General features: G+C 37.5%; 1 protein-coding gene across 1 annotated transcript in view; it reads right to left on the bottom strand.

Annotated features, from left to right (window-relative positions):
• LOC141970495 (small ribosomal subunit protein uS5m-like) overlaps window positions 1–15,622 on the bottom strand; it is a 64,251-nt gene that overhangs the window by 28,133 nt on the left and 20,496 nt on the right. Inside the window, exons 3-5 of the mRNA XM_074927152.1 lie at window positions 12,516–12,641; window positions 11,991–12,224; window positions 7,055–7,089 (exon numbers count right to left, since the gene is read on the bottom strand). Of these exons, the coding sequence (XP_074783253.1) occupies window positions 7,055–7,089; window positions 11,991–12,224; window positions 12,516–12,641 (395 nt within the window). The remainder of the gene's footprint in view (window positions 1–7,054; window positions 7,090–11,990; window positions 12,225–12,515; window positions 12,642–15,622) is intronic.

The raw sequence follows: 15,622 nt of genomic DNA, 5'->3' as shown, positions 1-15,622 counted from the left end.
AGATAACCCTGGACTAAAATAGCAACATAAAATGATTTTGTATTTTAAGGACCAGAAAAGGCAATATCAACATCCCAGTACCCAGCCCATGACATATGAAGCTCTGTATATAAACCAAAGCACCAGTGTACTTACATCTGCAGAAAGCAGCTTTTGCTTTAAGAACAGCATCAGTGTCTTCATGCTGCTGCCTTCTGCACCATTTTCATTGTACAAATTGAGTGCATTGCCTGACCAGAACTTCTTTAGCAAGTCTATACCTTTTTTTAATTTAATACTCAAGCAGAAATCAGCAGGGGTTTTTGTTTAAAAACTATAGTACCCTATGCTAACCATCTGGTTGAAAAAGGGAACTATTCTGACACTAGAAAGGTTGCACTGACAGTTACAATAGGGCCATGCTTGCACAAAATTCAAGCCAAGTCACCTTTATTAGAAACAGGTAACAAAAACCAAAAAAGCATGAACGTAACAGTAAGTGATCAAAACGCAGAGTTTTCACAACAGGCAGCAGGCAACTTCAGTGTTGGGCAAAAAACCCCAAGATCTGCCTTTTGCAAAAGACATTATTTATAGCCTTCTCCCTTAGTATCCTTTTGTGAAAGACTCAAAGGGTCACTAGTCTCATGTTATGTGCTTTCAGGCCTTACTGTGCTTCAGGCAGCTCTCACCACCTAATTTTGATTGTGCTCTGAGGCAAATACTACCATTACACAGGATATCATGTAAACTACTTTTTTTACTAATGTTACCATGTTGTTTTTAGAGAAAAATAGAAGAAAAATTAATCTGAGGATGGATGATACACAAAATGAAGCCTTCCAGTTAAAGTAAGAATGGCACATCTAGTACAGCGGTAAATTTTAAGTGCCACCGTTACTACATTATGTTAAATAACAGTAAATACTACCACAAATTCTATTTATGTGTAATATATGAGCAAAACAGGAAATGTGCCTTCACAGCACTAAAGCACTAGACTGCATCACATCATATATTTATTTCAATTTTCTCATGAAGCGTCTTCAAATTTGGAGAGAAAGGGAAAAAAGTTAATCTGTTAATGCACACACTCTCATTATATCTTGATTGTAAGGATTCCGTATGAATTTAAAATAGTATCAACACTCTTCTTGCTCAAATGGCCCATTTTACGGTATTTTAACATGCTAATTCCAAATTTGATGCCATTTTTTACATTAAAATTTGGTTTTAAGTTTTTACAATTCTTCTCACCTCCCCTGTTGTTTGTCTGTGTTCAGTCACCATTTTTTTTTGTTTATTGTGTCCAGGGTCACCACTTGGATGAACAGACTTCAGACCTGTTGTGGCCCTAAAGCAGGCCGTTGGGTTAAGAAAACATCTTTAAGAGAAAAAACGCCTAGTTAAAGTTTGTCCCACCAACCATACTAGCACTGAATATACTAGCTGTAAGGGCAGGTGGGTGGGTGGGGTGGGGTGGGTGCAGGGAGAGGAGCCTTGAGGGGAGTGGGCTGTGGGAAAAGGAGGTGCAGTGCTTGCTGCAGGCCAGACTAAGTGTTTCTGGGCTGGATGTTCCCCACCCCTGCTTTAAGCCTTCGTGGATCCCCTGTGATGACATCGGAGGCCCCCCAGGGGTCCACGGACCACAGATTAAGAACCACTGGTCTACAGAAAAGCCAGAAACAAAATATGCAGTCCCTGTTGCTGATCCTTAAAAAAAAAAAAAATAATAAAAATCACTCAAGCCAGCTTTTTCTCTGTGACAACTTTAACTCCAGCTTACATGAAAATCTGACCTTGACTGTACCCTATTCTATAAGCAGGGAAAAATCAAGTTAGCTTTTCTGTTTCTACATTATAAAAAACCACTTTAATAAGCAATATTTCTCCGTTAGCATGGGAGCACAGTCTTTTTAGTAGCATACTCACAAAACCCACCACAACAGTTTTCCAAAACCCACCACAACAATCTACTGTGTGTATAGCTACTCCCAACTTAAGAAAACTAAAGAGTACAAAGAAGGCTTTTCTGATTCTTCAGCATCTCAAATGAAACCGCACATGTGGTTTTAAACCTGAGAACAACAGATTAATTTTGCATGTTAAAATAAGAATGCATAAAAAGTATATGGTGCAATTCAGGACATCTCATTAACGGTCAAGTAAATGCTCATTTTTGTTGCATTTATCATTCTCAGCATAATCCTTAAAAAACTATTAAATGGGAATTTGGTGTGTAAAAGGATCAGATGATCGATTTACATATGATCGAATGATCACCAGCTTTTATTCCAATAATACTATCCATTTAAAGGCTGTTTTAGGGAAGTCTAGATGTGTGCACATCTGCACATGGAATAAGCTATAGAAGCACTGAACCCATGTACTATTGCAACAAACCACTGTGACAGTAAGTGCAAGTTTACTTACTTACAATAAATAGTGATCATATTGAGTGCATATTTTTGAAGGTAAACCTGCTGTAACCTTAATAATTACACTACTTGTAGAGTAAAATAAAGCAGAATGCACTAAGATGTCTACATATTAAATTAAATGCACCTCAGGGTTACAAGGTTACCAATTTTGTCTCCCCATCCCCTCAACAGATTTATTTAACTTGTTTTTAAAAACCTCCAGTGACAGACATCCCATATACTCCCAGACAACCCATTCTAGTATTCAGTTTCCCATTTGTGACTCATTCTTTACATCTAAATTTCTCTTGCTCATTATTTAGATCCACTGCTTCTTATCCTTATCACAGCAGACATGTAAACCAGCTTGTTCCTTTCCTGTTTGGAGGATTTTTAAAAATACATAAACCAAACTCATGACTTTTAATTACCCAGTCTGACATTACAGTACGACATCATTGTTTTCCATGTCTCAAGAAGATTTTCAAAGCCACTGTAACAAGCAAGGATTTTGATACATAGGATTAATCTAGAAAACATTCAAGCCACTGGATGGATTCCCAACTGATGGTCATCTCAGCAAAATGCAGGACGATAATCAAGGACGAAGAAATCCGTTTGCTCATTATCTCAGAAGGTTTTCTGGAGTAGAGTTGTCAGTCAACTCAACTTCTGACTTGCCTGAATAGTCTTTTAACTTTCAGGCAATTAAATAGATTTAAGTAACTTAAAGTAACTCACTTTCCATCAGGTTATGCCTGTACGCAGTTTAGAAGAAATGAATGCTGCTCTAAGTTACATTAACTTTGTTTTCACTCTTGCCCCCTCTTACACACTATTAATAGTTACTCAAGGCCACTCAAAAGCTATTTTACTTTAATTCTGGTAAAATCTTACTTACCCTGGCAACATATATTTCAATTAAGACAACAGATAGACTCCTGTTATCACATCAATTGCAACTCTAGAACTCTTAAGTGTTGGTGAAAATAACTTCCGAATAAAACATTTCTTCATGGAAGTACCTCAGCAAAAAATGGCAAAACAATTTCAGGCAAAACGCAGTTGACCATCATTCCAAAGACAGGTAACACACTGACAGGGATTTGAGAGTTAAAAAGACTTGAAGTATCTGGGTTTTTTTCTCTCAAGAGACAGTGAAGGAAACTATACTGATGTAGCTTTAAGTTCTCTTGCACATCTTGCATCCTACTCCTAAACCTATGCAGCCTTGTGTTGCAAAACTGGCAAAGGGACTCTCTGCTTTAACATTTTATCCTGTTCTGGACTGGGACACAGCCATCTCCTCCCCTCTTTGACTACAATCCCTTTAAAAGGGCAACCTTTTCCTTTCTCTCCAAATCAAGTAAACACTTGATTTCACAGTTCCTTAGGCAGCAGCTCTGATTTTATTGTCAAGGGAATGGTTCACTTTTTCCCCATCTCAAAAAGGGCAATGTTTGGCCATGTTCCAAGAAAAATGCAACCAGACATCAGGTCTGGAAAGAAAATCAATGTTTGGTGTGTGTTTATAGCATGCTTAGAGATATGCAGTGTAGAGGAATGTTGCTGTCTCAAAGAGATTAAAACCCGAATATAAGATTTTACTATGACCACAGTGCAAAATATTGAGGCAGAATAGCTGTTTTCAAGTGCTAATCAAGTACTAATTAAGAGTATATAATTTCTTGCCAGTTTTGTGAGACAAAGGATTTTAAAAGGATGTGTGTGAAACGAAATCAGCTTGGCAAAATCTTATCTGGGGGCTGTCTGAAGACCCCAGCTGGAAACAGTTTGTCACACTGTAGGCAATGGATCAATCATTTTAGCACATATCAAATCCTTTTAACATATTAGGTATTTAAATTAAAAAAACAAACTTGATATTCCAGCTGTCTAAAAAACAAACTTCTGGACACAGAGCTGGAAACGATTAGGCCACTGCTACTACAAGTCTCACTAAAATTACAACGCAAGTAGAAGAGAAGGGAACATGCAAGGATAGAAAGCAAATAATCGTTCTCACTTCCAGAGCTGCTCCTTTCTGGATGCTGTGCATCATCTGATTCTGGACTGGGAGCAAATGAGTCACAAGAAATCCATTTATTTCTAAATCCATGATTCCCCTCCAACAATGCTTATACTAGTTCTATGGTTTCCATAGTAACTAATGTATTTGAAATTAAAGAAAAATAGTAAGATAAATGGGAATAATAAAATATCTTGTGATAGTGTGGGTGTGTGCAGCACTTACTGTTCATAGTGTGATTAGGAATGAGTTCCAAGTTGCCTTCTTCAGCAATGGCTTTTCCATTGAGAAGTAACACAGCTCCACATATCTGCATTACTAACACTTTACATTTCACCAGTAAAAAAAAATATTACCAATGGATTAGCTTGTTTTTGAAGCAAAATCCACCTTTATCACATTTGAAATAAGTATCTTCTCTGACCACGTTCTGAGTGGTGTTTCTGTTGAAATCATTAAGATTGTGGATCACTACTTTTTGGTAGTGTTACGGTCTTTACCCTTTAGCTTGAAGTTCTGCTGTCAGTCAGCAAATATCTTGAATGATGTGGATTTACGAGTCAGCTAATATCACTGCACACCAACTGAGGGACTGCATACAACCAGCTACACACCAAAAAGTTGCTCTGTGTTTGAAAAGATGACAATGTCATGAAATGTAAGAGATTAAATATTTTTAAATCTCTGTAGCTTAATTTATCATAACAAAATTATTCTAAGGTGATTCACTGATTCCATTAAATACCTAGGATATGTAGAATGCATTTCAGCACGTATGCTGTTCTTGAAAATATTTCACACTTTCATTAAGAAACCCCAGTCAGCCAGACACAAGAGTCAGGAGTACAGAGAAGAATTCTGTGCTGTCCATCCAGGATTAAGTTCACAGGATAAGCACGTGGGAGACAACCTTATTATTTGCAAAAAAAGGTAGCAGGATTTAACAACAGCTATTAGATGTTGTTTACTAAAAACCAGAGACAAGGAAAATACCGGAGCACAGACATCTTTGTCAGTTACTAGTTTTGATTGATAGATATGCAATATAATCTATTTAGAAATGAGGGTAGAAACAAGGCTTGCATTAGTCCAGTCATAACAATCATCCTTACTCTGACAATAAGCACAATAAAAAGTGTATATAAAACTATGAATGGGAAATCTTGTTGCAAAATTTTTCCCAGAAGTGTGGTGGTACAATTCTTACCCCTCCCTGCCCCTCCTTGTTGGGCTGCTTGGTGCTAGGTGTGATTCCACCCATCTTCCCCGAGCTATACACCAATCTGGAGATAAGAACTGATAACGAATGGAGCCTGGCTCCTGCCCCTGCTGATTGCTCTGAAACGGTTATAACAGCCCATCATCTCCTGATGGCCTGGCACACCTGTGCCTGGGATGCGGTCAAATTGGAACAGCAACAGAGCTGCGCATTCATCAAATTCTTGTGCAACTGCTGGAAGGCACCAGAATACTTCGCTGTTCTAGCTGGGTGTGAACAAAAGTATCTGACAAAAGTCAATTATCTTGGACCCTATAAATTGCAACCACAAGAGAGACCCTTTGAGCTCTCCAGGATCACAGCGGGTCTGTGAGCAGCATCTCCCCAGAGCTGGGACGCCTCTCACATACCAAAACCCTCAAGGTGTCGTCTGCTGCCAGAGCTGACAGAAGGCCAGGGAGAAGTCAACCCGCTCGAGTCTCAATTATTGCCCGTTGAGGAATGCCAAGGCATTGTGAGGATTTACTCTAGACTCCAGAAGAGGGAAATTTTACTTTGAGCTAGCTTCTCTTTCGCCCACTCTTTCTTTACTTACTGGTGTGTGGGAACATACTTCATTCTACTGGATCCAAATACTTTTATCTCTGTGTGTGTTTGTACGTTTTGTGTTAATTCTACTGGATCCAAATACCTTTGTTTCTGTATGTGTGTTTGTACGTTCTGTGTTTGTGCATGCATATGTACATATGTAAAAATTAAGATACCATGAAGTAAGTTAGTGTGAATCTTGTTATCCTAGAATCTGTAAATAAGTTGCTATTTCATAACATCTTCTAAATTATTTTGTAAATGATTAATTGCTGTTATTTATTAATGAATCTAAGATTCCTGTTAAATCCTTACTGTGTTAATACTTTTATCCGCAACAAGAAGATACAAATATCATAGGTTAAGACATCTAGGACAAGTGAGTATTTTATTACTTGAGAGGCACACAAAATGGGATCTTCATTCCACACTCTCTGTCCTTTGCTGCTGTTCCCTCACTTTAAGTAATTATTTATTTTACAGAGTTATACAACTTCCTATTTGTACTTTTGTCTGAGAAAAAACCCTAACACTTTATTAGGTTCCCTATTATGGTTGCATGTGAACTATTAAAGCATTATCTGCAAGCATTTGCCATTTCACAGTTACTCTAAACCTCTTTTGAATTAGATTCTATTTGCTCAGAGAAGATGAGGCCCCAGTGCAAAGAATGACAGATTATGTCATGCAGTTGAAACCGAATACCAGACTAATTCCTACTGCTAAGACTGCCTTAGCAAAAACTGGTTAAATAATTGCAAGCTCAATATAAAATAGTGATAATTCTTTATAGACCTTGAAAAGATTTGTAATGCTTACCTCAATGACTCTTGTTTCAAAATCTTCATAAGTTTCTGTTGGGAGAAAAATAGAGTATTACGTTTCCTTGTATTACTCACCTATCAGCACAGCTCCCCGTAGCTGGTATAATTTAAAAAGGACACAATTTTTATGTAGCTGCAATTTATAAATTAATGTCAGCAGTAAATAAAAAAGGTAATCATTTGAACAAACATATCTAAAGTGAGCTTTCTTAGTTGCTTCCTGTTTAAAAGAGCTCAAATATGTTTTTACTTGACTCCATTCATTCAATCTTTTATGTCAGTGAAAAAACAGCATATATCTCTTACTTATAAAGCATAAAGCTTTTTCATTTTCTTCAGTAAAACCAACTTTAATGAAGAAAACTACCTTTACAGAAAATCCAGTTAAAATTATAACTTCCCAGAAAGTGAAATACTACTTGTTATAATTACTATACAGCTCCTGTTATAATTAAGAGATGACAACTGTTAAATAGATTCGTTGTGCTCTATTAGTGACCCCAACCTCCAACTGCAATCAGTATCTCAGTTTTTTAAGTACCATGCATGCAGGGAAACAAGATGGAAACAGTCTTCAGACAGTCCAACCTAAATAACCAAACTAGCACAAAGGAAGAAAAAGAAGAATTTTCTTTAAATAGTAAAGCAAGACATACAAATTTAACTGCTTTGTTTGAACATCACATAGAAAGCAAAGGTGATAGAAAAACTGAGACATCCTCGGAATCTGTTGAATATTTTGATCACAAGCTAAGCTATACATACTTTCCAAATTAAATCTGAAAATTTCTTCTGGAAACCACCGCAACTCACCACTTACACTGAAGCATTTTTGTTAAATTTTTTCTTCCTAGTACTTTTCAATTGCAGAAATGCTATAAAAAGTAACTATTCATAGTGTGTTACAAAACCAGAATGTTTTGGGTTTTCACTGTCTGGCAGTGTAAACTGCCTTTTTTCCTAAACACTGCTCTAAAACACTAAATGAACCCCAAATTTCATATATATTGAGTAAAATCTGTAAATGGTTAAAAAATAAAAATGTAAATCACTTCCATCATGACCAAACTATTATCCAATATTTTTCAGAATATTCTGAAGCTTGTATTAGACAATCAACGGGGATTCAAAGCAATTTTGATACATATTTCTTGTGAAATTTCACAAAGGGGAGGGGGAGGATAAAACAAAACAATACATAGCCACTTCAAATAATCAAGAATCACACAGCCACACTTTTTTTTTCCTCTTTCAATTTCAAATTCTGCCTGAAAAAAATGCATTTGCAATCAAAGACAATTACAGCATCATTTATTCTGTCTAGTAACAGTTAGGGTGTTTTGCATTGTAAAACAAAGATCGCTTTTATGTCACATCTTCATTCAAGTCTTTTCATCACTGTGGCAATGAAACACCGAACACAGAACTCTGCTCTGGCGAACATTACATACTCAGCTCTAAGTGGCAAATGTATCCTTCCCCGAGCACAGAAAGTAAGTTTTCTGCTCTGTCATTACAAGGGACTTTAAAGCAGTAAGATGTTTCTGAAATGCCTTATAACACTGTGGAAGAGGAAAAAGCTAGGAGAGCTCTGGGCATGACATGGGCATCTCTACATGTACTGTCTGAGAAGACAGTGAGTCAAATGAGAGAGCACAAAACCATGCAAACTGCAGCCCAGTCACATCTTACCCACAGGCCTTCACCCTGACATATGCTGTAAGAAAAGTCAGCAAGCAAATCCCTTAGGCTTGGCTTTCGGCAGTCCCACCAGCATTTCTCAAAATCCGTATTACAGAAGCAGGCAAAAATGCTGCAAATCACAGATACTGCCAAAAAGATCTCATTTTCTCTGAGTTTGTTTCAAAACCTGATGACCACACAAACACCTGAATATAAATTGCAAATACATTTGTTTCCCTTTATGCAATTGAGCGCATAATTATAATTGATCTGGTTTTAATACAGACACGTTTTCCACCCAGAGTACCCTACTATCAGCTTGGCAGTGGAAAAAAACCTACTGACTTTGAAAACAATGGACAATGGAATAAAATGCAACATCTTCGTATAAGAAGCAGAATAGATAAATGGATCCTTCCAACCAGAGGAGTTTCCGACTTATCTCACAAACAAGAGCATTTCAGTATACCATAGAAGACCAGTGTTAATGAAAGCATTTAATATTTATTTGGTGTAGTTCCATTGAAATTCTGCAAGAAAAGCTGAAAACAGTGTAATGGTGAAGAACTGGGAACTCATTCCTTCACCAACCTTCATGATTATAAACATGATCACCTCGGCACAATTTAGACATCTGCTAGTCTACAAGAAGTAAACTTCTAGCTCACAGCAGAGGCTATGAATGCCGACAGCCAGCCTCTTCCCTCTCTGAAGCCTCCTCAGTTGCAAAGAAACACCATAAACTTGGAAGAAATTTTATTTCCAGCTGAAAAATACTGTTCTTTCTCTACTCATAGCTGGCACAATAAGTAAAGGTATAGGGGAATAAGATCCCCCCCAAAAGAATGAAGCATATACAACCACAGCATGTCCCCAATTTCTTATTTTTTTTAAAACGTATCAGTCAATTTCAACCAAATTTGCCAGATGTTGAAGGCTCACAATATTGAGGTTTCTACAAACTTCTTATACCTGCTTTCATTAGCAAATATGAATGCTGCTGAAGGAAGCTGCAACATAATACTCAGCCTCTGCTTGTTACTAGAGAATCTAATACCAGAATACTAGAAAGGGCTGAACTGCAGAATCTCAATCAGAACTCATTCCTGCTTAGACACCAGGGAATCCAGCCACACCACAGTCTCAGGCCAAAAGGATTCACTGGGTTTGGCAGTTTCAGGTCTATTCCTCCTATCACCTTGACAGTGCTTCGCACACAGCCGGTGTTCCAGTTTCCCGGCAAAATCATTAATCCTTTGAATAAGAAGATGCTGAAAGAACTATCAGGACTTAAAAATCCCTGCAGATTAAAGGGAAATTAGTGTATACTAATCAGAAACTGCTTTTTCTCAAGCACATTTATAATACAAGCTAACAGTTTCATTGTCCTATTTTGACTGTAGTACACTTTCCCATTTTTGGCAAAACTTGACCTGCCTACTACAGCCTCCATACAGCCAACTTTAATGCAAGTAATCAAAATCAATAGTATCAGCTAAAAGCAAAGTCAAGAAAAGCACCAGAAGGTAAAATTCATACATACATAAATAATGTCTGCAACAGCTGCCACTTCTTTTAGTGGAATAAAATACTCAAAAATACATTTGAATTTAAAAACAATGCAGTCTTGTCTTCAAAGTATGGAAGTAGAACCATGAAATTTTCTTGACTTTTTGCATATTCCACCACTGACTTGTGGGGAATTTCAAACAATTTATTGATTTCTCAAATTTTCAGTTGTAAGATTCAGTGATATTCTGCCAAGTGCACTGTCACATCACCTCCTTCCATGGAATATCTGCTTTCAAGGTAATGAAATGAAATGCAGGGAGGTAAATACAGGAATCTTTCATTTGTATACTGGAATATTATGCGGATATTAGAACAGAATGAGTCGCTCTTAAAATTGAAGACAAACAAAAACTACTCAAAGAGATGGCTGGCAAACTCTCCTTAAATTCACTAGGTAAACATGAGGGAAACTATACGCCTCAGACACTGCAGCAACAGAAACCACAAAATCATCTATACCAGCTACAGGAATGGAAAACCTGGGAAGGGAACAGAGATGTAGTAGACAGCAACAATGGCATGAATTTGTAAAGCAGAAAGATACAAAAATGCTAGCATAACTTCAATCCACACAGACGAGGGCATTATATCGCACTGGAAAGACAATGCTGTTACTATCTTATGGCTTGGTTCAAAGCATGTCTGAATTTTTAATTAATATCCAATAGAATGTAATCAGAAAATATTCACAGACAGAAAGAAATCAAAAAACAAAACACCAGACAGACTGGGGAGCAAAGGTGACTGCAAGAAGATCAGACAATAATATAACTGTGATTCCACGCATGTGATTTCCCATTTACGTTGACTTGCTCCAACATACGTTCCAAGATCCAAGCTTGCACTGGGAGAACATATTCCTGGACAAAGAGCTCTGAAAACATGAACAAGCTTAGAATGACTGCAACAAGTCTGAAACAATGGTGCTAGAAAACTTCAGCTGTCTTAGCTCATCTTAGTAGAAAAGCCTACAGAAATATGACAATAAACACACAAGCAACATTACATGCCTCACAAGAAACACTCAGCTGAATACCAGTAACAACTCACTTTCATATTTAGTTAGTTGAAAAGCATTAGGCTTCTAAATGTTAAACAAAGCTACTGTAGAATTTCTAGTGGTCTGAATAACAGCATTGTTAAAAAAGTTAAGTCACCTCTTCACTTTAGGTATAGGACCTCTAGTTTCACTATGATATTTAACTTGGCAGCAAATAAATAAAGAACTTACATTAGCTACTTTCAAACTACATCATCTTTAACCATATTTTATTATTAGACCTAGAAAAAAAAAAGCCTGATTTATCCCACAGGATCCTTTAAGAAACTATAAAAAACTATGGCTCTATTTCAAACTCAAGACAACTGATGATGAACAGAGGAAAGTATTTCTATACTTCAATACTCCTGTAAGTCTACAACATAATACAGTACTCTGTAGTACAGGATAACATCAGACAGTCTATAACACAATACAATAGTCTAACAGCTATATTAAACTAAGCAGTGATTTAACAAATTTCACTTGTGTTAAACACAACTTGTTCTTCAATTTAGCTGCCTTGCTTCATGTATGGGCACATAAGAGAAGTACAGAAAATGATTTTCAATCACAGGAAAAGTCTGGATCTTACTTTCTTCAAGCCCCTTATCAGAAAGGCTAAGACAAAACTTACCTCCATGAGGACCTGGGTCAGGAGGATCCAGAATGACACCTCCCCAACACTTTCCACTCCATCCTCCCTCTCTCTTTACTTTTATTTTTCTTTTCTTCTCCCATGTATCTCTCTGTTGAACAATATCAGATTGAATTCTCTCTCGTTCTTCTTTTTTTCGCTGGGTAACTGTCTGGACTCTCCCACTTTGTATGACAGGAGCATTAAGACCAGGCCAGAGGAAACCAGAACGTCCTTAGATTTAACAGAGAAAAATTATGGTTTATGCCAAATCAGGACTGAAACTCTGCATGCTGGAAAAATACAATAAAATGGAAGGTTCTCACATATTTCAAGGGCGTTTTATGATACAAAATTTACATTTAAGATCTAAGAATAACACTAAACAATCATATCAGGATTTTTTTTAAAAGACTAAAATATCTCAAGCAGTTCTAACACCACAGAAATTAACAGCAATTTATTAAGAAACACTATACACGAAAACGTCAAGACATGTCTTCAGCCCCTTATTTGTGAATCTACCTTCACCAATCTCCTGGCCTCTATTGAGATTCTTCCTTAGCTTTTTCTTCCTTCTCTTTCCTCTTCCTTTCTTTACTCCCACGCCAGTCTCTGCCAAAGCTCCTTTCCATAGCTCATCAGCTGTCACTGAAATAAAAAAGCTTTCATAAGTAACGTACAAGTACAGCTTACATTGGAAACTGAAGCTGAACAAAAACCTCCCAAACCTTGAAATGCTGACCCTTGCTTGATCTTTCCCGGGATTTAAACTGTAGGATTACTGCCTTGCTAAGAAAGTGGTTTCCTATCATTCATGTATTATACAATATGTATGTATGTATCTGGTGCAGAGATATACCTCTACCCCTGATTACTGCAATCAGGCACACAGCCAGGTGCATGGTTTTAAAAGGATTTTCAAAACCAATTTAAAGGTGAATGTTCCTAACCAGTAAGGTATTAATTCCCAGGCCATTAAAAGAAAATCATTCATTACTAACTCAGAGCTGCGACACCCTTAAGCACTTATCCAAGGACAAATATCAACAGCAGTCAAATCACTCCTAAAAATATCCAAGGGTTGACCTACTTTAAAAAGCCACAAAACACAAGAAGTTAACCAACACCATGAATCTACTGCTGTTCTCCTGTTCTGACAAAATACAAGGTCCCCCTTATTGCCTGTATAAATGCAAAGGAATGGAAGGAGGAAGGAATGTAAGGCACTTAAAACAGGCTCATCACCCAGCTCAGGCTTTGGTTAGGCCTCCTCACTCAATGGCTGTCTACAGGACATGCACTGCCTCAAGATGTTTCACCCAATGTATGAGGGCATGACTTCGGAAGCATGCATTTAGTAGTTAACTTCAAACTACTATTTGCCCAACCCACGGAAATATAGGATATCCTCGTAAGTTAGCCAAAACCAAACACACCAAAATGAAACTGATGATGTGAAGAAGACACCATAGACAATATTTCATCCTGTTAGTCCAGACAAGAAGGCTATCACCATGGAATACACAAGCATCACCACTGCTATACTTGCAGATTAATGCTAGTATGTGTTTCACCTGGGGAGCAATGTTACTATGGCAGTTTAAATCTCTTGTCTTCTCTGATCAGAAACTGATTTTGTTTATTTAAAGTAGACAAAAAAAAGTCAGTAAGCACTTTTAACCAGGGGAATTAAAATAAATATGCTCAAATCCCTACAGTTCCCTACCAGCAATTCATGCTTGTTAGATTGATGCATGTGAGAGATCTTGTCTCACAGGCTGGCAAAATGCATTGGAACTGGGGAGACTGTGCTATGTTGACAACACAGTGAAGGACAGGAGCTTTCCAGGATTTTCAGAGGTACCACTAAGTGCCCAGGTTTATTTCTGTACTGAATAAGTTTGGACAAGGTGTCAAGGTGGCTACCCCAAAGGTATGACGCCCATCTTTTCAGTCAAAATTCCTTTTCAAAGTGAGATGCATAACTGTGATTCTTAATCCCGAATCAAGTAGTTAACACTCAGTACACTGGAAAGTAAGCATACAAGGAAGGACACACAACTCTGCAAGTCCAGGAAGCTACAAAACATTACTCCCTCAAGACAGGCAACAGCAGAATAGCCTAGAAAGTCAGTACACACCTAAGTAACATATTGTATGAATAATACAACAAGCCAAAACATGTAGTGCAGATTTTGGCTGTATTACAGACAAGCAGAAATTGTATATTATTGACAAGTAGAAATGCCCATGGAAAACAGCAACATTTGTCCCACTTCTTACATGTTGTGAGGCAAGAACTGTATTTGCTCCTAGGTAGGCCTTAGTCCCTGTAAAAAAGAAATTTCTATCTGAAATTACACTCTTTGCTAGACATTCAAGTGAACCCTAATGCCCAGAGGTTTATGGTTTAAAAAAATCCCACAAACAGTAACTGTATCAAATGGCTTGAAACCAGTGTCTGAACTGTCAGCCACTAAAACCAATTTCCAACCAATTACAACAAACTGATGCACGCAGCTACTTGCTAAAAAAAAAATAAAAAATCTTCAGCTGAACAGAAAAACTCCATTACTCAGCATATTACTTTCAATAAAAGCCAAACTGTGATAGCTACTAGACTGTCTACAAAGTAGTGAACATTACCCTAAGATAACACTGCATTAACGTTCAGTATAGAAGAAGACTGGTGCTAAGTAGGTAATGCATGATGTAGCTTTCCATGTTCTAACATGGTCTGTAGGACTGTTGCATGAGTTGGAAGGTTGACAATCAATCATGCTAAGCTTCTTAGCTTATTCAGAAAACACTATGTAACCAGCAATTTCCTTTTTTTATGATAATCCTGCTAGTCTGGAAACATGGAATTACAATAAAGGTATTTACATTTTTTTTTGCAAGGTTATTTTTATGCTGGAATGGTTCCCCAATCTACTGCAGTTTGTGTGGCCTCACAAAGGGTCATAATAGCTACAAAGGAGGCTGCAGAGGGCCAGCAACAAGTAGTTCAGAGACAAGAATAGGGAGCTCCTGAGCTGGTAATATACTCAAAAAAACTCCATCACTTTGAGCTGTATTCTAAATATCTGTATGATAAAATCACTTAATCCCAATACAGGACAATAGCAAAAGTCACAGAGTAAGGAGATTGTTTTCTACCAAAGGAGACCAGTCAATGACAACAGATTGAGCGAGATGAGGTCAGACTGAGTCAAGTTTTGGCCTCAAGCACCACACAAATTCTGACAAAATTAGAACCAGATGAAAATGTCACATTCGGTACCAAAGTGCAGTTCATCTAATCAGTCTATAATAATATCATCATGTGTTTGGAAAGCAGCTGAATTTAATCAGAAAGCCTACAGGCTACAGAGTTGAGAGTTCTTTAAAAGATGGCAGATACCACACTGATTTTAAGACGAAGTAACGAGAATGGAATATGGAAGGGATAGGCTGCAGTCAAGAAGATTACAATGGTGGGGACATTACTTACGACAGGCAGACAACACAGCAATGAACAAAATAAAAATCTGACCGTAAGAAAGGTCAGTCTGACTCAGCAGCAAAGCACCAAGATGACTGGAGAGAACATACACAGGCAGGAGAAATGTCTTGGAGGAAATAACCCC

This window comes from Athene noctua, chromosome 1 (genome assembly GCF_965140245.1).
Source record: "Athene noctua chromosome 1, bAthNoc1.hap1.1, whole genome shotgun sequence".
Taxonomy (NCBI): Eukaryota; Metazoa; Chordata; class Aves; order Strigiformes; family Strigidae; genus Athene; species Athene noctua.
Note: the sequence above shows the minus strand (reverse complement) of the source record. Positions and strands in the feature narration are given on the sequence as shown.